Raw genomic sequence first — 25,640 nt, 5'->3', positions numbered from 1 at the left:
TTTAAGTGTACAGTTCAGTAACATTAATATATTCACATTGTTGGGCCTCCCATCTCCAGAACTTTCTCATGTTGCAAAAACTGAAACTCTATACCCATTAAACAACCTTCCCCCTTTACCCCTCCCCCCAAGCCCCTGGTAACTGCCATTCTACCTTGTTCTTATTAATTTGCCTGTAAATGGAATCATAAAGTAATTTTCCTTTTGTGGCTGGCTTATTTCACTGACCTCACAGCGTTGTTGTGAAGTTAAATAAAATAATGCAGGTTAAAAGCGTCTAGCGCTAAGCCCTCTCCCCAATACTTTTACTGCTTTTCTGGATTTTTGAGAAATGGTCAGAGTCGGCCACGAGGGCTTTATTTAAAAAGCCTGGTGGTGGCTGAAGACACTCTTGGCCCGTACCTCTCCGGCAAGACTTGAAGAGCTTAATTAAAACCTTTTGTTCCTAAAATTCTCGCCCTACGACTGGCAAAATCTCCACCATCTGGACTTCATTTCGTGGCTGAAAGTTTTTAAACTTGTTCGAAATCAGCATCAAAAGGTGCGGCCCTGTTGCTGTCGGCTTAGTAATTGGAGCTGGGTTTGAGAACAGGTTTGGTCGAGGTGGTGAAGCGAGTTCATGAGCACGGTCCAGACTTCAGGAACCCCCATCAGCGGGACTGAGCAGAAGCTCGGAGCCGCACAGGCGGGCGGCGGGGCGAGGCGGGCGGGGACTCGACCAGGAGGCCCGGCCCTCCCCGGTGGCGGCGGCCTCGCCTTGCTCCTGTTCTCCGCGCGTGGTCCCGGGCGCGGGCGCCGGCGCCGGGATCCGGAAGCATGGACGCGGGGTGGCAGCTGGGGGCGGCGGCGGGCGGGTCGCTGCTGCTGTGCGCCGCGCTGCTGGCCGCGGGCTGCGCGCTGGGCCTGCGCCTGGGCCGCGGGCGGGGGGCGGCGGACCGCGGAGCGCTCGCCTGGCTCTGCTACGACGCCCTGGTGCACTTCGTGCTGGTAAGTGCCGTCGCCTCGGACCGCGGAAACTCGGGCGACCGCGCCCCCGTCGGGACCCTTCCCGCCCCACGCGAGGGAGTTTCCTGCAAAGGACGGGGTGAGGGGGTCCAGCGGCTTCCTGCCGCGAGGCGGCCGCCCAGCCCCTTGGCGGGAGGAGCCTGGAGGCCGCGGGGCTGCACCGCTCGGAGCTCTGACCCTCAAGGCCGAGCAGAGCGCGCGGCTTCCCTCGCGCTGCCGATTCCACCACCGAACTTAAAACAAAGAACCCCAAAAGTGGGGGGAGAATTGCAACACGTGTTATGAGTTTGATTGTAAGCCACTCAGAGGCGAAAGCCTTGGCTTCCTCGTCTTTGTAACCTGCGCATAACTGTTGAACTGAAAATAATCGAGAGTTGGGATCGTATTTGATTGCCCCCGAGGGAGCCAGGAGAGGGGATAAGGCTACTGCTGCGCAAAGGCCGAGGTCTGTACCGAGACAAACTAAAAACCGGGCCTTAATAGTAATCGCCAGTTATCGGGTGCCTGCTGTGTGCCAGGCACAGTACGGTGTTTAAAATTGCTGATCTTTACGACACCCCATAAACTAGTTATTGCTGTCCCCATCTTACAGAGGCGTAAACAAGCCCTGCAAAGTTAGGTGACTTTCCAGTGCCACACATGTGGTGTGACTGAGTTGGCTTAGTCTGGCTCCAAAGCTTGCACTTTGTATCATTCCAGGCTTTAGGAAACTTGTCTTTAAAAATTCAGCCCACTTCATAAATAGCAAAGAAACCTGCATTTAAGGGAATTCTTTTGAAATGTCCTCCCCACGCCCACACTTTTCTGTAAAGCTTTTAAAAAAAAAAAAACTATGCCAAAATCTATTTTTTTTGTAAAGTTTATATTGGTCAAATCCAGACCAACCTGTGGCTAATGTGATGACAAAGTCTAGTACTGAGAAGAAAAAGCGAAGTTTTTTGTAATCTTCTACGTCTGTAGGTGTTTACCACCCTGGGTGTGTGCCCAGGCCTGATGTTGCCGGAATGATGAAATTCCTTCTTTCCTAATAACCAATATGTGGAGATAAGGGACAGGGATTATTTCCCTCAACTTCTTTATTTATAGAATTGATTTTTAGCTATCACTTGAACACATGGTCTCCCAAAGAACAGGAGGGTAAAAACAGGTTGCTAGGCCCACTTAAAGAAAAATTATTATAACATATGGGGGTACTTCAGAAAGTTCATGGAAAAATAGAATTAAAAGATAATATGAATCCTTCCATGAACTTTTTGAAGTACTCTTGAATTTTAGACATACAAAAAAGCTGTATAGATACTGAAACATACCTGTGTGTCCACCACCTAGTTTAAGATTAAGTGTACTTTTCAAGCACAGATTGTTACAGGTGATGCAACACTCACCTTCATTTTGTGGCAATGCTTCCACCAACATCTTGGTACATGTATCTCAGACATCAATGAGGAAGGCACTTGAAGAGGTTGAGGCCTGCAGGAAAAATGCATGCCCATATCATCTGTAGGAGTTTATTTCAGGTATACCCAAGAAATGTGGAATGAACTAAGACTGGAATGTAGAGCCTCATGGAGAACCAAAACCACAGCTCCCTTGTTCACTAGAACCTGGGCTGTCTGTCCTCACCCCTTTAAACTTTGTTTCTCAAATGGGCGGAGATGTGTGGGTGTGCTGGTTGCTGTCAAATCCAGAGCTCCCTGTTGGACAGTTTCCAGCCAAGCATCCCAGAGGCAGTTCACCTCCCAGATGTCCAGTCGAAGTGTGGTCACCTTGGGCTCCAGCACTGGTCTTCAGTTCAGCTGGTTATGGCTGGAGTGGAGAGCAGGTTGGCTTCCCACCGATGCACCTGGGAGGAGCCACAGCAACACACATAAAAAAATGGTTTGGCTCACCGTTTCTAACAGGTTGGCAAGTCAGGTGTCGGTGCTTCATGGGCTTTTCCCTCTTCTGCAATCTATCGCATTCTAAGCATGGCCAGAAGCACGGGGCAGGATGTGTGTGCCCATGTGTGGGAAACATCCTGAAGTCCAGATTGAAACACAGCGTTTACATAAGGACAAGGGAGGGCTGGCCGGAAAGGGAGTTTGAATCACAGGTCAGAATTTGAATTTTATTTTGCAGAAGGAAGCCATTGAAGGATTTGGAGCTAATAAGTAATGTTACCAAAGCATATCTTTAGAAAGATAATTTGGTGGTAATGTGTTAAGTCATAAAATGTGAAGGGTCTGAGATTTTACCCAACTTAAAAGTTAACAAGTTAGCCTAGTTGATTCCCCAAGCCTCAAGTCCTGTGGGCAATGTGGTGAGGGCCAGTGATACCTGTACGTGAAGAACGGTGCATTACAGGAGAGGAACCCCAAAATTAGGCTCCCGTTTTCTATAGGCTGCTGGTGACCTGCCCATTGTTCTCTTTGGAGAGAGACTTTATTTAGGAATATAAACAAATCTCTTTGGGGAAGAGAAGCTGAGGTCTTTATCTTTACTACCCTGGAACATCTCAGGAGGGAGCAGTCTTTAAGCTTTACTACTGTGGGATGTCTCCTTATATAAACATTCTTAAATTGGTGTGAATCCCTTTGCTGAGAGGCCCCAGTCAGTGTAGGAACATGAGATATTCATGGACATATTATCACCCAACATGGTGCAGGTTGTATTGAAAGGGATAGAATAAGTGGCAAGAAGATTAACTAAAAGCAATTGCTGTAGTTTAGGGGCGAAGTGACAAAAAAAAAACTGAGCTAAGGTGGTGTTGAAACATAAAATGAAGAGAAAAGCTAAGTATGAGAGACTTTCCAGGGGAGAATTTGATTGCTCAAAATGACCACTTGTAGATTGGAGGTTCAGATGATCTTGGGGTTTAGGATCTGATGTGGTGATCATGTTAACTTAGACAGGAAAGGCAGGTTTTAGAACAATGAATCTGGAGCGCTGCTGTGTAGGTGAGAGGCAGCGGCCAGAAGGCAGCTGAAAATGTGAGCCCAGTTAGAGTGTCTGAGCAGAAGAGTGAACGTAGAGAATTCTTTGCTGAGATGGGGGAAGCAGCAGGAAGCCCCAGGCATGAGTGCTTTTGAGCAGGATCAGGAATGAAAGCAGGATCTTTTAAAATGTCTATATTGAACAGTCAGGAAGAGGAGAGACAGCAAGACCAAGAACCAGGATAGTGCAGGGTAGTGCTAGGTCCTGGGACCCAAGGAAAGGAATGTTAAGATCACTGTTAAATTGCTGCAGCACACATCCCCCACCAAAAAAGGTGAGGGCACCCAGCAATCAGGAAGTCAGTGGTGAGAATGGGATTGTTTGGATGGAGGCACCAGAAGCTTAAGGTGGAGGGGCTGGCAGGTCTGGTAGAGAAGAAATGGAGCCTGCGTATAAAAGACAGTGAAGGGATTTGGTGGGAGGGGGAGAGTAGGAAGGTAGCTGGAGGGGCATCTCAGGGCAGGAAGGGACTCTTGGTTCTGTGGTAGGTGGGAAGGTCTGAGTACATTGTCAGCAGGAGGATGTCCCAGGAAGAGAGAAGGTGCAGAGAAGTGCAGGACAGCCCGTGTTGCCTGGCATGTGCCTGGCTGTGCGAAGTGCCCCGAAGCTTTTACAGCTTGTCCCCTGCTAAACCTCTCTGATAGCTTGTTACTCCCACACTTTTGTCACTGCGGGTCTCTGCTTAGGCTTGTCCTTCAGGATGAAAGACAGTTGTCATTGAAAATCTGGGCTTCAGTTGGCTGCATTCATTCTGCCTTAACACCCATGAATGGTCTTTCTTTAAGAAATCCTGAGGCCCTGTGGCTGCTTAACTCCCTGTTAATTTGGCCATTACCCTTTTCCAGTTAGCATCGCCATCTGTTCCTCACCTTCCACTACTACAGTTTCAACCTCTGACTCTTGGGACTTTAAAATGTCTTCCCCTGCCACTCCCTTTATCGTTAGGTCTGCAGTTTTCTTTTCATTTGTAGTCTGCTACTGTCTCCTGTCTTCCCTTTCCCTTTCTGGGGTCATCTTCTGCAGTTTTGCTGTAGGATCGATAGCCTTTCTAGGAAGTGAGTTCGTAGCCCTCGTGCTGTTTGGCAGACCTGGTGAATTGCAATTGGTTTAGCTGTATGTTGATGGTAAAGCTTAGAAATGGTGCCGATTGAAAACCCACAGGATAGTGCTCATAATAACCACTGTCCATGGGGGGCAGCCCCTGTACTTCTATAGACCCACATTCGGTCTGTTTGCTAGCATCATGAGCGAGACAGTGTCTCCTAGCAATACGAATGGCTGTCTACGTAGCCAGATCTCAGAATGACATCCTATTCTGTTGTGACATTCTGAGTCAAAAAAAACCTGAGATTCTGGGTCAAAAAGTAAGGCGGAGGAGATATGAGTTTTACACCATAAAATGTGTTGTATGAGAAATGGCCCTTTTCTGTCTTTTACTTAAATCAAAATAAATTGAATTGGCAAGCTCCTATCCTGGCTGGGAAATTCAACCTCAATTATTAGGGATCTTCTCTCTTTTGTAGGAAGGTCTCATGAGAATCCAGGAGATTTACAGGTTCCCAGAAAAAGAGGTCAGGGTGTCTGGTCTGTTCCCTCCTGATCTCAGCCCATGCCCTCATTGACTAAGCCTGCAGTTTCCTTGAAGACGGACCACTCCGCTGTGCTCATGCCAGCCTCTGGGACAGGAATCTAGAGCTTAGATCCTGGGCTTCTCCTCCTGTAGCCAGTTTTTCTGTAGCGCCGTTCATCTTTTCCTTTTTGATCTGTAAGAGGTTTTCATATTCAGTACAAGTAATTTCACCCACAGTTTACTATGCCGGGGGGGGGGGTGTTGTCTCAACCCCATTTATTGACTAATCCATTCTTTCTCCATTTATCCATTTGAAATTCCACCTTTATCATATGCTAAAATATTTTTTATATATAGAAATGTTGGGGGATTTTTAAATGTAGTTCTATTTTATGAATCTTTTGGTTCCAGTTCTGTCCACACTGTTTTTATTATTTGAGCATTATAATGCATTTTAATATCTGATAAAGCAAACTCTTCCCCACCATTCTTTTTCAAACACTTTAAAATTGATAACATATCCTTGGAGATCAACTTTAGATTCACTTTGCCCCATTCCAACACTTGGTATTTTGATTTGTGATTTTCTTAAAATTTATAGATTAGTTTGAGATTAAATGGTATCTTTATAATACAGCATCTTCCCTTTTAAGAATTGGGTGATCTCAATTTATTTAAGTCTTCTGTTACAGTCTCTTAAAGTTTATTTCTAAATATTTTATACTTTTATTGCTGCTATGAGATATTTCTTTGTATTTTAACTGGTTTTTGTTAGCTTAAATTCCCTCCCCCCCCCAGCTTTATTGAGTTATAATTTACATACAATTAAAGTCACCCATTTTGTAAACAGTTGGATGGATTTTGGTGACTGTATAGAGTTGTGAACCCACAATCACAGTATAGAACATCTCCATCACTTTTTTAAAAGTTTCTTCATGCCCTTTTACAGACGATCCCACCCTCCCTGTTCTCCAGCGCCAGCAAACACTGATCTGCTTTCTGTCGTTAAAGTTTTGCTGTTCCTAGAATTTCAGATAAATGAAATCATACGGTATGTAGTCTTTCCTTTAGCATAAATTGCTGAGTAGCGTTCCACTGTATGGGCATATCCCTGTTTGTTTATCCATTTACCAGTTAATGGACGTGGAGTTGTTTCTAGTTTTTGACTATTATAAATAAGGCTGCTGTGAGTATCTGCTTACAAGTCTGTTGTGTGGGCGTGTTTTTATTTCTCCTGGGTAAAGTGAGATTCTTTAACTTCAGTAGAAACTGCCACACTGTTTTCTGAAGTGGCTGCACCATTGTGCATTCCCACCAGCGATGAGTGAGAGTTCCTGTTACTCCATGTCCTCACCAGCACTAAGCATCATTGAGTTTTGTTGTTGTTTTGTTTTAGTCTGATAGATTCTGATAGAAGTGAATGACTAAACCGTGCCACTCTCCCTTACACATGCTGCAGGTTGCACTTTTAAATGCAGTTCCACTTACTAAACGCTGTTCCCAAGGGGGTCTGACCATCATTCAAGAAGCCTGGGGCAAGGTGGGAAGGTAGAAAGAGTATGGGCTTTGGGGTGCAGCAGATGTGCCCTTGAACGCTGGCTCTGCCATTTACTGGCTGGGAAACCATGGGCAGCACCCCTTTCCCACTGCAAATCCTGCTGTGGGAAGGAAGGAAGGAAACTGTTTCTGTCTCAGTTTCCTTATCTGTAAAGTGTGGAAATAATGTTTTCTTCAGTGGGTTATGAGGATTAAATTAAAGCTTTGTAACTTAGGCCAGTGCCTCTCAAACTTGGACATGCACAGGAATCACCTGAGATTGTCTGAGATTCTGCACTGGTACCAGCTCCAAGATGAGCCCAGGCTGTGGTTCGTGGGCCACGTTTGAATGGCCAGGACGTAGGGTGCCTGGCACTTAATGGAGGTCAGTCAGTGTAATTCTCTTTTCCTCTCTCTCCCTAGTGACTCCTCCTCGCCATGCTTCATACTTGGATTAGCTTTTAATTTTTATTCCATCCCTGTGTACTGAAGTGATAATGTACGCAATGTATTCCTCCAATTAAGGTGAGCCTTGGAAGATTTCCTTTTAATCCTTAATCTGAGAAGTAGCAACTGTCTTGGCAAAGAAGTTCTATTCTTAAAAGGGGAGAAATGGTTTTCAAGTCCTAAACCAAACGTGATGCTGTCATGTTGTAGGGATGATAGGACTCATGTGACTGATACCCGTAGTTCTGAAACAGCAGGTTCCATCAAATGGAAGCCGTCATCTCATTAAGTGGGTGACAGCTGGGCAGCAAGCATTTATGAAGTCACTAAAGCCTTGTCATTGAGGGGCTGTAGGAGACTGCCGCAGCTGATCCCTGCAGTGACGATGATGCATGCCGTTGCCATGTCAGGGAAAAATCCAGTCTGATTAGGCTCAGATTTTGTGAGTCAGATTTGAAAATGCTAATAAATGTTGACAGCATTTACGTACTGATTCTATTCTTGCACCACTTTATTCTCCAGCTCTTAAGAAGAATGAATGTTGCACTGTTTTCTCTGTCTTCATTCAAACACACTTTAAAAAAACAAATCAGAAATACATTCAAATACAAACTCAACCTCAATTTGTGTTCTTCTTATTTCTGTAAAACCTTTTTTCCTGCTGAATTTTTCTTTAAGGATTGAAATGAGTGGATTGAGCATTGTCTGTAAATTAGTCATTTAATTATAGATAGCAGTAGCTAGCACAGCTTAAGCATTTGTTTTATCTGAGCTTTGACTTACAGCTGTCTTGAAGTCTGCAAAATATGTTGTTAAAATTACATGTCCAGACCATCTTAAAAGAAAAAATGTGACTGGCCTTTGTTACTTAATTTTATTTGCCATGATACATTTTAGTTTTTAAGCTGATTCTGTTAGCAGCTTAATTAAATAGATATAGTTAGAGCATCCAATAGGAACTTGCCTATGATTTTTATTTTTAAATCAAATTTCCTGATATACAGAACTTTAAAATTTTTTAACTAAATAAACATTATGGAATTTTCCTCATCACCCTCAGGATTAATAACAGAAAAACTAATAGCAGGGAGAAAATATTTTAAATATTTATAATTACATAATAATATAAACATGAAAATGTCTCAAAGGCTACCATAGAACTTAACCCTGATTGTCTCTGGGGAATGAGATTGGGAGTCAGGAGGGAAAGAGATTTTTATCTTTCACTTTGTGCCTTTTTGTACAGTTTTTTTTTTTTTCTAAAGCTTTCAGCATTTATCACTTTTATGATACTTTTTAGAAGTTACAATATTAAATGTACACACCATAAGAAATATTAGAAGAGTAAAGAACAATCCACTGAAATACCTGCATGGCACAGGTACTATGGGGGCCGCGGACACTGGTCAGGAGAGGAGGAAGGGTCCCTTATCGGGATGAGCAAAAGCCGGTCGCTGTGCGGCTCTTCTGCACCCCTACATGGTCAGCAGGACGACTGGCTCAGCATGTGTCACCCAGAGCCAGGAGGATACCAGGGCTGGCATTCTGAGGCCTGGACATTTACCAAAAGGGCACAGGTCATTTAGAGAGGGAACATAAATGGTGAGAGTTGTTCCCTTTCTTCTTAGGTGGTGACTGTTGGCTCTCTTCTCCACCTTTTCTGTGCAAGTGTCTATTTTAATCCTCAACGTGCCACTCAGCTCAAACACGAAAATTCGGTCGCTTCCCGTGAAGAGGTGCCTTGAGGGGTGTCGGCACCTCCCACCAGGTAGGAAGCCCACCCTCCCCGGTTTACACTGTGCATATGTCGCGGGGGGCATTCCGAGCCTGCGGTGGCGGTGGCTGGGCCCCGTGGTGCAGGGCTGTTCCAGTATCGCCTGCAGGAGGCCGCACGTGGGCCCGGGGGTCTCTGAGGCCACTCACAGTAAGGCTCCCTGCTGAAGCGCCGAGGCTGGCTGGGAAGGTGGCCTGCGGGAGGGAGGCCGCACGCTCGCCTCTGCGCCGCTTCAGGCCAGCCCGGACCCCGCGCCCGCCCGCCCGGCCAGGCCGGAGAGGGCCCTGGGGGGAGCCGAGCCTCAGGCGCTGCTTCCTTCCCACCCCTGGGTCTGAGAGCCCTCGCCCCCAGCCCGCCCGCCTGTTAGAAGCGTGAAGGCAGGGGGCCTCTGGGACCGCGGGCCCCTCGGTCTGGAGTCCAGAAATGGAAGGAGCACCTTCCTCCGACCTCTCCCGGGTGGAGCGCCAAGCGCTGTGGCTGCCTCTCACGTTTCACAGAGCACACGTGGAACACTCAAACGCTGGGAGACGTGCAGTGAGGCTCGGCATTTTCACGTTTCGCTGCCCTTGCTTCCTCTGTTACGCTTTTCTCTCCCTCCCTCCCTCCTTCATCCTTTCTTTCTCCCTCCTTTTCTTTTTCTTCTGTTATTGCTCAAGTCTTTGAAAGCGAATCTGGACCTCATGTCCCTCTACCCCTACATACTGGGTCTATCTGTAAAAACTTGGGCTGGGCTTCTTCAGGGACAGGTGTCAGCCTCTCGAATTATGGTAGGAATGAGTCCCCAAAGACATCGTCGTGTCCAGTTGGTCAGTCAGAGAGTCGACCCTGCTGGTCGCCCTGAGCTTGACCTCCCCATGGCTCAAGGACATTGGCAGGTATAGGGCTTAGGGCCCATGCCCACCGGAAGTGCTGGGCTGTAAGCAGGCCCTGAACACACAGCCCTCTCTGTGGGCACTGCCCCCACATCTGCCCTCTGCTGACAGACATTCCCTGGGCCACAGATCAGGGCCCTCACCACCCTTTCAATAAGCTGTGACGAGTCCTCCAAGTGGTGTGCTCGAGGCTGCAGATCAGTTAGACTCTGTCAAAGGGTGAAGATGTAGATCTCATCTAACTCTGTTTACTGCTCGTTCACTCATTTGTTCAGTTATTCGTTCACTAGACATTGAGATCTTACTCTATTCCTTTTTATTGATTAAGAAATTGAAGCCCAGAGAGGTGAAAGTAGCAGTAAATGTAAGAAACAGTTTTTGCTCGAGCATAACTATCTCTAGAGTCTGACACAGTGTGCTTATGCCTACACTAATTCCAGCCCTGCCTTCCCATTTATAGCAGCATCCTACACCTGGCCTTTGCTTCCAAGTGAGCCTCAGGTCTTCAGGGTGCTTGTTGTGCTCAAACATGAATTTTAGTTCCAGATGGCCAGATCTTGACCATACATTATGGTTAAAGACTTGGAGCTGGTATTCTTCCATGCTGATTCTGCAAGTTAATATAAACTTCATGCCCCAGAACCTAGAAATAGTTTTGAAAGGAAGAAAAAAGCACTTTATAGTTCATTTAATATAAAGTATGAATTCATGGAAGAAATTGTCTTTCTCCTTTCTCTGCAATTTTACAGATATTTTTTGACGCTTGGAAAATAGTAACTAGAGTTTTCAGTGGCTTTAATCTTAGGTGACTATGTGATTAAAACATATCTGGTTCAAAAGCCCCCAGAGAGTCTTTAGAACTATAATAGCTGGTCTGAGGGATGTGGTTTGTTCAGTTTTGCTTTGAGTCTGTTACTGAGGGAGAGTCAACTGCAGATGTGCAGCCTACAGGCAGGGCCTGCGCTGTTGATTTACTTTTCTTCTGGTGAGTTCCTCTAGGGTAAGAAGACGCCGGTCTTAGAATCACAGACCTTGTGGAGATGTCACCAGGAACTCTGATACTGACACACTCACCACTCTTCACTGTGTTCTTTTCCTGACTTTCATCCGAATGCCCTCCTGGTGGTAGGATCCATCAGGACTTGATGTGAGCCGTGGAGGAGGTGGACAGGTTTGGTGGAATAGGGAAGGGTTACAAGCTCTTAGAATTGTTTTAACGGAAGAATCAAATAGTTGCTAATTGTGCATGGCCTACTTTATGAAGAAAAAAGCCAAGTGTTTGTTGACCTGTTTGTCTCCCTTTTTACATAAAACACAAGTGCAGTTGTCCCTATGTAGAACTACTGCACCATCCAGGAAAAGCGTGACCTGCCGTTTAGACAGTGTTGGTCTACACTGACCAACCAGACCTGCCCCATGTCCTATTTCTCCTATCACTTACAAGCGTTTTCTCCATGTAATAAATGTTTCTGCCAAGGACCTTTGTAAACTATGCCTCTAGACATATTTTATCTCTGCTGTAGCTTTAAAACAAAAAAAGCAAAAAACCAAGGACAAAGAAATTAAGTGACCCAGGGGCTGGCCAGTTAGTTCAGTTGATTAGAGCATGGTGCCAAGGTCCAGGGTTCAATCCCTATACTGCCCAGGCACCAAAAAAAAAACAAGAAAGAAAGAAATTAGGTGACCTGGCTAATACTACATGATTCAAGGATAGCTGTGCAAAGTCTGGAGAATCAGCCTAGACTGTCTACAAAAGCTCATCATACACATATTCCATATTTATTGCATGTAATTAACACATGGGCCTGACCTGAAGGAGCTTCACTAGTGGGGGAAAGGATAGGGACACAAATCATTGGTGTGCAGTCTGATAACTGAGAGAGAGAACTCTGTCCAGGCCTAGAAGTAGCTGCTTGCAGGGAACGGTTCATGGGGTTTTAAAGACTGAAGAGGAGGTTATCAGGCGACGAGAGAGTCGGTACATAAGATTCACCGCAGACCCCTTGCTCCCATGATGGATTGACAGGACTTGTTCTCAGATTTATATGACAGTGGCCCCGGCTCTGCTTTTCAAAATGCTTTGACATTAGCAGAATTATTGGTTAAGCTTGCCCATGGGGCAGTCTAGCCCACTGCATTCAAGTACCAAGTGGTGATATGTCCATTTTAAAACTTTTACAGTCTTAACAAAAAACCAAACAACTCAAATATAGGCAAAAGATTTGAATAGACATTTCTCCAAAGAAGTCATTATGGACAAATGGTCAATAACCACATGAAAAGATGCTCAACATCACTAGTCATTAGGGAAACGCAAATTAAAACTCCAATGAGATGTCCCTTTGCACCTATTAGAATGGCTACTATAAACAACAGCAGCAAAGGAAAGTAACAAGTATTGGCCAAGAATGTGGAGAAAGTGGAACCCTGGTGGGAATGCAAAATGGTGACAGTTGCTGTGGAAAACAGTATGTCAGGTCCTCAGAAAGTTTAAACATAGAATTACCATGTAATCCACCAATTCCACCTTGACATATACACCCAGAGAAGTTGAAACCAGGGACGCAAACAGATGCTTTCACATCAACATTCATAGCAGCATTAGTCACGATGACCAAAAGGTGGAAACAGCCTAAATGTCCATTGACAGGTGAACAGATAAACAAAATGTGGTATATACATAAACAGTGGAATATTATTCAGCCTTAATTAGACAGGAAGGAAATTCTGACACATGCTACAACACGGAAGAACCCTGACATTACGGTAAGTGAAATAAGCCGGACACGAAAGGACAGATGTTATGTGATTCCACTTATATGAGGTACATAGTGCAGTCAAATTCATAGACAGAAGATAGAATGGTGGTTGCCAGGGGCTGGGGGAAGGGAGAACGGAGAATTATTGTTTAACAGGTAGAGTTTCCGTTTTGGAAGATGAAAAGTATTCTGGAAATGGAAGCTGGGGGTGGTTGCCCAGCACTGTTAGAGCAGGTGGTGCTACTGAGTATGTCTGTGCTGCGGGGCTGAGCAGGCCACAGTCTGGGCCCACCACGCCTCACGCTGTCCTGCCCTTTGCACTCCTGGGGTCCATCCCTGTCCTTCCTTCAACCTCTCAACCTGTCCACCAAGGTCTGGCTCTAGGCCTGCCTCCTTCTGGAATCTTCCCTCACTGTCCCAACCACAGTCTCCTCATCTTCCTCCAGACGTTATTGAGTTGGAAGTTGTTATTACCCAGCCAGATAATAAGCTTTCTGAGGCCAGAGCCTGACCTACTCTAAATTATAAAGTCCTGGCAATTGCTAAAAAATATTATTTGATCAGTAATGTCACTCTTTCTTCCATGTCTTTCTCTACCTGTTTGTTTTCTAATTTTTATTTGGAGGTAATTGTAGATTCACATGCAGTTCTAAGAAATAACAGGGAAAAAATGATATCCTATCATTTTCAGCCACATGGATTGCACTGGAAACTATCATGTTAAGAGAACTAAGTCAGGCACAAAAAGACAAATACCACATTATATCACTAATAAGTGGAATCAAAAAAAGTGGTTCTCATAGAAGTGGAGAGTAGAATAATAGTTACTAGAGGTGGGGGGGAGGAAAAGTGGTTGACTAATGGGTACAAACTAAGCTATGTACACTAAGTGAATTATTGTGCAGTATATACATGTATTAAAACAACACATTGTACACCACGAATATGTACAAATAAATGTTAAAATAATAACACAGAGAGCTTGCTAGTATAGTTTTTCCAGTTTCTCCCAATGGTAACATTTTGCAAAACTACAGCAATATCACAACCAGGGTGTGGACATTGATACAGTTCACTGATCCTGTGCATACTTCCTAGTTCTACTTGTATTCGTGTGTGTGTGTGTGTGTGTGTGTGTGTGTGTGTGTGTGTGTGTGTGTAATCTGTATGATTTTACCAACTGGGTAGGTTCCTGTATACCACCATAACAGTCAAGAGACTGAACAGTTTCAACACAAGAGTCCCTAGTGTTTTCCTTTTATAACTACACCCACTCCTCCAGCCCCTAACCCTTGGACACCACTAACATGTCTACCATTTCTAAAATGCATCATTTCAATAAATGGTATCATAGAGCATGTTATCTTTTGGGGTTGGCTTTTTTTTTATTCAGCATAATGCCCTGGAGATCCATCCATCCAAACTGTTGAGTGTATCATTAGTTGATTCCTTCCTATTGCTGAGTAGTCCATAGTATGAATGTACCACAGCTTTTTTTAACCATTCACCCACTGAAGTACATGCAGTTTTTAGCTAGTACAAATAAAGCTGCCATGAACATTTGTGTACATGTTTTTGTGTGAACATAAGTTTTTCTGGAATAAATACCCAAGTGTGCAATTGCTGGGTCACATGGTCTTTGCATGTGTACTTTTAGGAAAAACTGCCTAACTCTAGTTTTTCAGAGTGGCTGTACCACTTTTATCTCAGCAGAAATGCATGAGTGATCCAGTTTCTCCATTTCCTTGCCAGCATTTGGTGTCGCCGCTATTTCTAATTTTAATCACTGTGATAGTTACGGAATGATATCTCATTGTGGTTTTAATTTGTATTTCCCTAATGGCTAATGATGTGAACATTTCGTCATGTGTTTATTTGCCATCTGTATATCCTCTTTGGTGAAATGTCTCTTCATTTCTTTTGCCCATTTTCTAATTGGATTATTTGGGGATTTTTTTTTTTTTAACTCTCTTCTTTTTTGCCCTCCCCCATCTCCTTTTATTTCTTATTCTTTTAGTAGACATTTATTAGCATGTACTATGTATCAGCCATTTGGAATACAAGGATAAAAGACAAAGACTTTGCCCTCAGGGAACTGGCAGAAGTTTTGGGCAGGAGACAGTAAACAGGTTTCTGTGTAGGAGGGGCACCTACCTCCCTTCAAGAGAATCAGTGAAATCTTGCTTCCCAGAGGAGGTAACAGCTGATCAGCATTTGAAGGCGTGAATATATTCATTATACTTTATATAGATTATATTGCCTTTACATTTAGGACATTAATATAGTACAGTGCATTCTAAAAGCCTCATCAGGGCATCCTTTTTTTAAAAAAGTAGTTTATTATGTATACTTGTCATTAATTCAAGGTTAGCAAGCACTGAACGGATAATATCATCCTAGGTTCTTGGGGCTTCTAAGAGGAGATGACACTGTTCCAGATCCTACAGATGTATGATCTAATGGGAGCTAGAGATCTGTGACCAGCATTCAGCAGGTGATTACAGAAAAACAAGTCAAGTAACATGGGAGTTATAGGAGAATAAGAAATCAATCCTCACTAGGAGGTTTGGGAAGACTTCTTGGAAGAAGGGAGATTTAAGCTGGGATTTGAAAGATGAGTATTAGTTTCGACAGGTAGATGTAAAAGAGAAAAAAATTCTTTTACGTTCATCAGTCCCTTAATGTTACTGATTTCCAGGTTCCCGTCTTGCTCTTACCCACAGAGTTGCTTCTGAGCGAGGGTCGTCCAGCTTGTGACAGAATTCGTTTTGCTAATGAGTACAGATGAAGAGGCTGCAAGTGGAAGTCACATTTAGTTTTAGGATGAGATCCACAGTCTAATTTTAGGAAGTCCTTCATCTTACAGATAGATGGCCTGAGGCCTACCGAGGGTCAAATTCAGTCCAGCCCCATTGCCACTACTGGCCAAGCCAGTGGATGTATATGCTTTGTCTAGAAAGTTCCTAGGCCAAGCCAAGGAAGTAGTGTGGATTTCTTGCTATGGCTCTGCTAAAAATAAAAAATTGGCTGGTGAAAATAAGGTATTGCAAAGTAAGTAGATTGGGGAGTACTTATTTGTTTAAAACTTACCTCATGTGATTTTTTTAAAAATCTCCTTTAAAAATATAGTTTTTACATATGCTCAGATAAACCACATTTACTAATTAAGTAACTTACGAAGAGTGTCAAGAAAAGATTAACTGGCTTTAAAGCCTTTGCTCAGCAGAAATTAAAATGGATAAGAAGCTGGAAGATACGATGGGTCTTCAAAAAGTTCATGGAAAGATTCATATTATCTTTTCTATCTTTCCACAGACTTTTTGAAGAACTTCGTATTCATGAGATGGGGAGAAAGCCAGGTTTCTTCTCAAAATCAGAAAAAAAGCCAATTACAAACGGTAGAATAAACAAAAATATCTCATAAAAATGTCATAGCCCAAGTATGAAGCAAACTAAAATATAGCATGATTTTGAGAAATTCATGAAGTAAGTAAGGGTATTCCATTTGCGACATTCTCCCTAAGTGACACAGGTGTCAAGGTACTGGATCTGCAGAGGAAGAAACTGTGGCCCGTTGTAGTTTACGATATTTCCATAATCATGATATCTGGAGTGCTGTTGATTGGCTTTTCAACTTCTAGAATCTACTTATAGATAAAGCTGGGAAGACAAATATGTTTACAGAGCCAGAATGGAAATGCAGTCAGTCTCACAGTGTACAAGCAAAGTGGGTGGAGGTTGAGAGGTGGAACTGGGGAGGAAAGGCAGGGAGTGTGGAGAGGACACTCGTGCTCTTGTCTGCAGTGACAGGTCCAGGTGCTGGCCAGCCCTGATGAACGAGTGACCTGTGGTTTGCAGTCTGTTACTTAAGTTACAAATTTGGGTAACCAATACAATAAGAATATAGCTATCAGAAATTGGAAAGACTGGAAAGGGTAAGGGAAGTAGTATAAGTCAAGTAATAACTTTTCAGGATGAACAATCTAAAGAAATAGCAGTATTAGGTACATTAGACTTATGAAGATAATTACCAGAACTACAGACAGAAGTGGTTAAAAGTGTAACCTCTGGGAAGTGGTTCTGAAAGAGAGTAGAGGCAAGGCAGAGACACAGATTTAATGTCATATAAGCAATTGCTTTGGTAAAATGAAATGAGGAAAAAAAAGTTGAATTGCCCAGCAACAAAACTTGTTCAAAGGAGCTACACAACAAACAGATAGCCCAGTGCGTTCTAGTTGTTTCATTTTTGAAATCTTAAGCAGATATACTTGATTGATGGTGAAATGCTACTTGTAATTGCAGATATTTAATTACCTAAATGTTAAAATATAGCCTGTATGCATTTAAAATCTTTCTAAATTTGCCCCTGGGCAGGAGGTAAAAATAGCTCAACTCTGGTATAGACATTTGATTGCCATTTTTGTTAAGAGAGATCTTGGATTTTTTTTTTAAGGTTAAAAAAAAAATGAACTGTTGTGAGGTTCTTCTAAAAGATTCAAGATCCTTGGAATAATCTATTTAATACAACTCTATTTAATAGAACTCTATTTAATACAACAGTTGAGCTCTTTCCTCCTTGTGCAAAATTTTCACTTATGTTTTCCACATAAAAACACACCTCTGACTTTATAATGCCGCTACTGGAACATAACATTTATCATACATTAGCTTTGGACACATCCATATCCATGGTCCAGGTAACCACACCCTACAAGGATCCAGGATCACACCCCACAAGTTTGTGTAGGTGTGGTACTCCCAAGCCACTGACCAGCATGTGGACACTGGGGGGGGTCCAGGATGCTGCCTTGCAAAGCCATGTATCTGGGGTGCCATCCTGTGGTTGTGATGCTAAGTTCAAGCATGTCTTCATTTTTTCCTTTCTAGGAAGGCTCTTTTGTCTACTTGATGTTAGTAGGAAACATTGAAGATTCTGATGGCTTGATTGCTTCTCTGTGTAAGTAATTAAAAATGTTTGTATTCGAAATGTTTGAGATGAACTGCAAGCATGGCTGTTCATTAAATGAATGCCCGTATCACATATTGTATGATTCTATTTATATGAAATGTCCAGAATAGGTGAATCTGTAGGGATAGCTAATAGATTAGTGGTTGCCTAGGGCTGGGGGTGGAGATAGGGGTGTTGGGAGGAAATGGTGAGTAACTTCTAATGGGTACAGGTTTCTTTTTTAGGGTCATGAAATGTTCTAAAATTAGCTTATGGTGAGTCAAATCCATGGGTATACTAAAACCTATTCTTTAAACAGGTGAGTTGTATGATATGTGAATTACATCTCAGTAAAGCTGTATATCCTTACTGGCCAGCCACCAAAAAACTAAAAATAAAAAAATGAAGAGAAAAAATAAAGCTGTATATTAAAAAATGTTTGTAGTGAGCACAGATCAAAGAGTTTGCACACTTAAACTGGGTGTTTTTTTATACTTTCAATATCAACTTTCTTTTTATTGCACATACGTATCTCTAGGCTTGTATCTTTCTGCTCTGCAGAGACTAACTAGTTTTCCCAGTCTTCTCCATGCTCACTGTAAATCAGCCACCATTTGGTCAATTAGTATCCACCACCTACCATGTACTGTGCCAGTACTGACAAGTAAATGAGCCATGTAGCAGCATCCTTTGCCATGTTTATAAAACCACCTTGCTCAGGATAACTGCTTTCAGATTTTGCATCTGAAATTCTACATTGTTTATCTCATTTCTTTCATGACCCTGAAATAATATCCTCCAGCCAGGATCTGTGTGGGGACTCCCGTTCACTACTAGTATTAGGAAACTTCTAGAGAATTGAGTCACGTATGGTTAGTGCTTGTTAAAACAAAACACGTGTCTTCTCTGATGCCTGGGTCCTAGCCAGTGGCCACTCAGGGAGTCTGAGCCCTGCAGCTAGGCCCACCTTCTTCAGGTCCAAGGGCTGAGCTGAAGGCAGCTGGGCACCTTCGTGGTGAGTGGCTGTCTTGAACTTTGCCTGGAGGACTGCTGATGAAGCCCAGAGACGGAAGGCCCCCAGCTTGAGTCCTCTCCCCTCCCTGGTGAATGTCCCCCTTTCCCCTCAGTCAGAGACCACAGGGATGCCTCCCACCTGGCTGTCCCGCCTGGCATCAGAGAAAGCGAGTAGCCCAGATTTGATTCAATCCCATGAAATGTAAACATCTAACACGATCTTTCTCCATCATCTTCACATTTACATTGTTCACCTTCAAGTGAAAACTCACTTAATGAAGGTGCCCTTTATTTTCATGAAAGTAAAAATCCAGTAGATAAGGTAGTGTTTTCCAGACCTAAAGTGCACTAAATCACCTGGGAATACTGTGCAAATCAGATTCTGATCCTCAGGGTCTGGGGCAAGGCCTGTGTCCTGTCAGCTTCACCAGCATGAAGAGCCCGCTGTAAATGGGAAGAAGCCCCCACCGTCTCCTAATCTCCACCGTCTGTGGACGAGGACACGGCAGTGGCTTATGGTAGTAGAAACCTACTCCAGCCCTTAGTTTGCATCTTTTCCCTCTAAACCTCTGCCTGAACCCTGTTATCAGGCACAAAATAAATGGAAGTGATCACATCATCAAGCTTTTTAATGCTCCTGTTTGCCCTCTAGTTGTTTAGATGTTTAATGAGCAAAGAGATGGTGAAAGTTAAGCGGTAGAGGAGAAGCCAGAGGCTTGACGTGCTGGGACTGGTGGCAGCAGAGCCTTCTACGGTCCATCCTGCTTCCTCTCCAGCAGTGACTTTGCCCCCCCCCCCCACACTGTCTTGTCAGCTGTGCTGAACTCTCTGTGGTTTCAGACATACTCTGTCTTCTCAGCTCCAGGCCTTTGCACTTGCTCCTCCCTGAAACACCCTCATCCTTCACCTAGTTTAGGAGTCACCTCTTTTAGGGTAAGGCCTGAAGTTAAGATTCAACATTATGTGTGCCTTGATATCTGGTAAAATCTGAGGGCCTCAGATGACCTAACTGCAAATCCCCCTCCCCACTCTGTTTCCGTGTATAGGGTTCCCCAGCCAAACAACTCTCCCGATCATGGGGACCAGGCACAGAGCTTGCTTATCCCTAAGTAGCAGGCATCAGTTCACTACCAGCCCAAGGAATTATTCAAACAAACCAATCACATCCTCTCGCTGGAACCAGGGGTTACCCCAGCCCTTTGTTACTACAAAACCTGCCTCCATGGCTCCTGTTTGTTCACTCTGTTCCCAAGTGCAACCCCCACATGGCCCTGCATGTGGCACAGTGTCCTTCTCCCCCAGGCTGTGAGTATATGTGACTAAGACACTGCTGTCAATCTCAACTGTCCAGTGCCAAGTGTGTGTGTGTTGAGCCATCTCATAGCCCTCAGGCAGGAATCCCTCTCTTATCAACAGAGTAAAGAAGAAGTATGAAAACACCTCCTCTAGGAAGTCTTCCCTGATCTCCCCAGTCTGGCTTCACAGCTACTTCCTCCATGTCCACATATTCTCTGCTCATCACTTATTGCCTGGTTTTGACCTCACTACAAAGTGAGTCACTTGTGGGCAGACTTTGTGTCCGAGTTGCTGCTGCTCAGAAAAGAGTTGTTGAATTAAACAATGAATGAACGATGGGTTTGTTTTTTTTAATGTCTAAACACTTGTTAATCTCTTTATTCCACTAACATTGACGTTTTACTGAAGTGCTGTTCCATTAGATTTTGGATGCACTAGCTGGTGCATTTCACCTATTGGATATATTTACATGTAGGGGGAAACTTTTTCCTTCAATATTATGTCATTTTCCAGTTAGTACAGTGGTGGAGGAGCAGGGTGGGCAGGCAGCTGAAGACAGGCTGGCTGGGTCTGCACGGCCCCCTGTTAGTTTCTAGCCAGTCACAGGACCTCATCGCAGCATATGTCTGTGTGTTATCTCATTAAATAGCTAATCCTGTTTATTGTCCTTCCTCTCAGGACAGCCTTTTATTAGAAACCTTTGTCCCTGGACTGAGGGAGCCTTCCTCTGGCCATTACGAGACTGGAGCTTTGTACTGCCCAGACCTATCAGATAGTGGAGCTCATTGTTGACAGTCCTGCCTTCTCTAAGTAATGTGACAACCATATTTGAAGGCACGATCTCACTCTAATCATGTGAGATCTTACGACCAGCCTTTATTACTTTTCTAAATGAAAAAAATGATTAAGTAAATCAGGGAGAAGGGTGGCCTCCACAGTGCACAGCCATCAGTCCAGCTCTACAAAGACTTTCTGACTCATGGTACTTTCTGGAAGAAACCATTCTTCTCATGGGTCTGGAAGGATTTCTTAGGGCACGCTTGCTCCCCAGTCTGCACAACTGAGATTTTGGGTGGTGGCTGTTGTTAGTGAGTCCTCTGTCCTTGCAGCAGGCTGAGACCCTCCCCCCACCCTGCTTTGTCCTTTTTAGATTCATTCTACAGTCCAGGCTGTATCACCACCCCTCCACCTTCAGCACTCAGTTTCTCTTCAATTATTAATAAATGTGTCATTTAATTAATAACAATTTTCCACCTCTAAATTATACTTGCAGACTTTATATTGAAATTTTAAAATAAAGAATTATAATGCATTTACCAAGATCATTATTGAAGATTGTCTGGGGAAAACCTGACTATGTTGATTAATTTAGAGTTCTCTTACCTATAATGAAAAGGATGGGGGTAAAAAGGGTGCATATGTGTGAAAGCACTTTGGAAACTATTTTACAAATATAACATGATATCGTTATTACTTGTGTCAGTAGTAAACGCATTTCAGTCCCAAGGCTTCTCATGCTTCCACTAAGACATTATGAAGAATGTAGAGAGAGTGGCAATTATTCTTTTTATTTCCTCCTGAAAGGAAAAAAAGGTCATTCCCACTGACTGTCATGAAAATGATTGTCAGCTGAGTAACAACATGTATTTTTGTCTCTAGGGAAAGAATATGGCAAAGCCGATGCGAGATGGCTCCATTTTGATCCAACCATTGTATCTTTGGAAATTCTGACTGTTGTCCTAGATGGAACTCTGGCATTGTTCCTCATTTATGCCATAGTCAAAGAGAAATACTATCGGTAAGTTCCCTCCCCTCTGTCCTGCTGAAAAGAGAAGAAATATTAGCTGTGCCAACACCTAAGTGACATTCGGAGTAGGTTGTGACCATATTTCTTTGTTTGATAAAAAGTACAGTAGAAATGAAAATTGTTTGAATTTAGATAAGGCTCACGGTGCCACCAGGATAACTTTGGACCATTCATAATAAAAAATATGAGAAATATGACTCTAGTAACAGCCCAGTCACTGTAGAGGCAAGAACGGTTAACAGTGTGGGATGATGAGCAAACAAGATATTGGAGAAAAAAAGGGTAATATTTCCATCCTGTTCCCCTAAATCACTCTAGAAAACTCCTATCCCACTTAACACAAAGTAAATTAACTCTCTTAAGTAATTCTGAGTCAGACATTCAAGACAAATAAGAAATCTTTTCAGAAGCAGGTTGCAGAGGGTGCAGAGCAGGCAGGTGGGGAGAAGGAGAAAGAAGAATTTAACCACCTTGTCAGTGAGACTCTGAGGCTTCAAGCTCTCCCCTCCTCCTTTTTCTTTCTTCTTCTTAAGGACAGAGTGGCCTGGGGTAAATAGATTGCTATCCCGGGGATGATTCCCTGAGATGATGTCAAGTAGGCACAACAGCGTTCAGTTTTCCACCACCTTGTGCTGAAGGTGTCTTGAGTAAAGTTTGTCATAAAACCTCAGGCTTAAAACAGGCCTCCAAGGTCATTTAATCCACTTTGCCCCACCCAATTTTACAGAGGTAGCTGGCAATAGGAACCTAATCTCTCCCTGGTGCCTTGACATATTTTTGGCCCCATGATCATAGCTGTAGATGTATTTCACATACTTATGTGTTTATTATTTCCAACATTTATGATATTTGTGTTGTTGAGTACTTACTGTGTGCCAGGCACAGTGCTCGGCCCTTTATCTGCATGTCTCATTTAATCTCTACAACACTTCTTGAGGAAGGGGCTATTGTTATCCCCTTTACAACGGGTGAAATTGCAGCTCATGGCAAGATTCGTATCCAGGGCTCATATCCAGTGTGGCCTCACTGTGTCTTCCTGAGAATAGGCCAGGATACCTGGGAGTCCTTATTTAACTCTGAGAACAGTCTTCTAGAAAGGACAGTGTTGCTTCTCCAAGAAAAGAATGAGTCTTCATTAATTAGATTGACTTGCCCCATCAAAGGAGCAGTACATGCAACCCGAGGTCCAACTTCAGAGAGGTTTTCTGTAGCAGAGACTGGGTTGACGCTGCCTGTAAAGAAAAGATGTCATGATTCAGGGCACCAGGTTGTGGCAAGCTGGTGTCCTGAATCGTGACATTTCACCCCTTGCTTCTTTCTCTCTAACAGGCATTTCATACAGATCACCCTGTGTGTGTGTGAGTTGTACGGCGGCTGGATGACCTACTTCCCAGAGTGGCTTGTCGGGAGCCACAACCTCAACACCAACAGTTGGCTCTACCTGTGGGTCTACTTAGTATTTTTTAATGGTGTGTGGGTTCTGATCCCAGGACTGTTACTGTGGCAGTCCTGGGTAGAACTGAAGAAAATGCATCACAAAGGAGTACATTCACAGAAAAAGTTTCAGTGAATTTTCAAACATCATAAACACTATTATCTTGCTTTATGAGCCAGAGTGGATCAGACCTTTTTGTTTGGCCAAAATGTGATACATTTCAGTCTACATTCCAGTCTTTGTTTTTATTTTGTTGTTCCTGAACAACCCATTTCAAATTAGTTGTAAAGTGGCAAGTTTTTGTTTTTCAGTTAAATGGCAATATAGGGGAAAGAGAATAAATTTTAACTTGTAATAATGACACATATAACTATACACTTTTTATGGCTGGCATTAATTATTCACACTAATAAAGCCAATTGTCACTGAATACTACAGAGAGTATACTACTAATTTTTTATTCCAAAGAACATGTTGTTGCTTCATCTTTTAATCTTCTCACTAGTCTCTTTTGGTTACCAGTGTGAAAGCAGAAGTGAAACAAATGCTTCTACTTTATATTTGTACTTTTTCAGATTTGTGAACCCAGCAAAAACTGATAGTAGTCAGAACTTGTGAGTGGGTTAACTCCTCTTGGGTAGACACTGGCCCCCCCCCACAGACGAGTGATTGATTTATATCTGTCCTTTTTCAAAGAGGAGGATTTGAGTACCTTACAGAAATACATAATGCATTATGATAAAAAGCAAATCAGGAAATAGAAATGCAGGGAAAATAAGAGTGCAAAATAATAAAATAAATGTAAAGTATTTTTTAAATTTTTTAAAATTTATCAATATACAGGGTGAAATAAATGTAAAGTTAATACAGAATGCCTGCACTAACGCATGTAATCAAGAGGAATAAAGCACAGGTCAGGCACTTACCCTCGGTATCAAGAGGAAAACACGACCACATGTTTCAGAAAACACTGGTTCTGGGAGGTGGTTAGAGTGGTTTTACAGGATTGGGAGCAGGTACTCACATTAAATTGTTTGGCACTTGCCTTTTGTATTAGACTCTAAGCTCACAGAAGTATTCTCTGCCAAGGAAAGTGGTGGGTGCCATAGCTCCTATAGCTCAGTCTGTGTTCTGCCCCTTTCCAGGCTGCCTTCTTATCTGCGGAGGCTGCAGTTTCTGGTCCTGGATGCCAAATTGGTTTCACCTTTCAGAGGTACTTGTGAGAGATTTGGAGAGTGAGAACATAGAGGTCATTTTTTTTTTTTTTAAATAGATGATGGGTAAGGGGATCTTAACCCTTGACTTGGTGTGGTCAGCACCACACTCTCCCAAGTGAGCCATGGGCCGGCCCTCATAGAGGTCATTTTTGATTGTTTCTTTTCTCTTTCTCTTTTTTCTGTTGTGTGCTGACAAGTAAGGTCATGGAAATGTGAGGGTTTGGGCATTAGTATACCAAGTGTTCGACTTCCTGGGTATTGAGAGGCAGGTATGGTTGGGGCAGCAGGAATAAAGGGTCTGTGAGCTGAGCACCTCCCATGGTGGCCTTACTGGTAGTGTCTCTCTTGGGAGGGTCCTTTCTCTGGTCATCTGGGAGTCATCTCTACAAGCTTAGCCACACACCTGCACCCTATAAGCCAGCAATACCCAAATACCCCACAATTGACTCCTGGGTACATACATCACAGAAATGCTTATTAATACCTGCACCAAAATGGCAGCGTTGTTCATAATAACCCCAAACTGGAAACAGCCTAAATGAATAAATTGCAGTGTATACATGCAATGGTATACAGCAATGAAAATTAACCTTCTGCTACTCCTAAAAACATGGATGAGTTTTGCAGACATAATGATAAGCAAAAGAAGCCAGACCAAAAGAATACATATTGTATGATTCTAGTTATGTAAAGAACAAAACCAGATCCAACTAATTGATGGTGTTAGAAATCAGGATAGAGGTTGCCTTTGGGGAAGAATGTGGGTATAGTGATGGGGAGAAATCGTGAGGCTTTTGAGATGCTGATAAATGCTCTTTTTTTTCATTTGGGTGGTAGTTATAATTTGTGGGTCATTCTGCTGTACAATTATGAATTGTGTCCTTTTCTGTATGTATGTTATACTTCAATTTTAAAAGTTTAGTTAAAAAAATTTCTGGTACGAGACCTGAAACATACTTCCATTGGGTCCTCATGAGGGCCCATCAC

General features: G+C 43.2%; 1 protein-coding gene and 1 long non-coding RNA gene across 2 annotated transcripts; both read left to right on the top strand.

Moving 5' to 3' along the window:
• Window positions 1–816: 816 nt before the first annotated feature.
• EBPL (EBP like) lies at window positions 817–23,833 on the top strand. Its single transcript, XM_063103460.1, has 4 exons — window positions 817–987; window positions 17,824–17,893; window positions 21,854–21,992; window positions 23,331–23,833. Exons 1-4 carry the CDS (start codon window positions 817–819, stop codon window positions 23,569–23,571), a joined length of 621 nt encoding a protein of 206 aa, XP_062959530.1. The 3' UTR covers window positions 23,572–23,833.
• LOC134382735 (uncharacterized) lies at window positions 7,533–11,288 on the top strand. The gene is made up of 3 exons (XR_010024091.1): window positions 7,533–7,609; window positions 9,160–9,299; window positions 11,177–11,288. It is a non-coding gene; the product is annotated as an uncharacterized LOC134382735 (long non-coding RNA).
• Window positions 23,834–25,640: the final 1,807 nt, after the last annotated feature.

The sequence above is a fragment of the Cynocephalus volans genome, chromosome 7 (assembly GCF_027409185.1).
Source record: "Cynocephalus volans isolate mCynVol1 chromosome 7, mCynVol1.pri, whole genome shotgun sequence".
Taxonomy (NCBI): Eukaryota; Metazoa; Chordata; class Mammalia; order Dermoptera; family Cynocephalidae; genus Cynocephalus; species Cynocephalus volans.
Note: the sequence above shows the minus strand (reverse complement) of the source record. Positions and strands in the feature narration are given on the sequence as shown.

What these genes read in the sequence shown, in the direction of transcription:
- EBPL (XM_063103460.1), top strand. Translation starts at nt 817, where the DNA reads ATGGACGCGGGGTGGCAGCTGGGGGCGGCGGCGGGCGGGTCGCTGCTG. An exon ending in TGGCTTGATTGCTTCTCTGT is followed by an intron (nt 17,894 to 21,853) that starts GTAAGTAATTAA and finishes TTTTGTCTCTAG; the next exon opens with GGAAAGAATATGGCAAAGCC. An exon ending in GTCAAAGAGAAATACTATCG is followed by an intron (nt 21,993 to 23,330) that starts GTAAGTTCCCTC and finishes TCTCTCTAACAG; the next exon opens with GCATTTCATACAGATCACCC.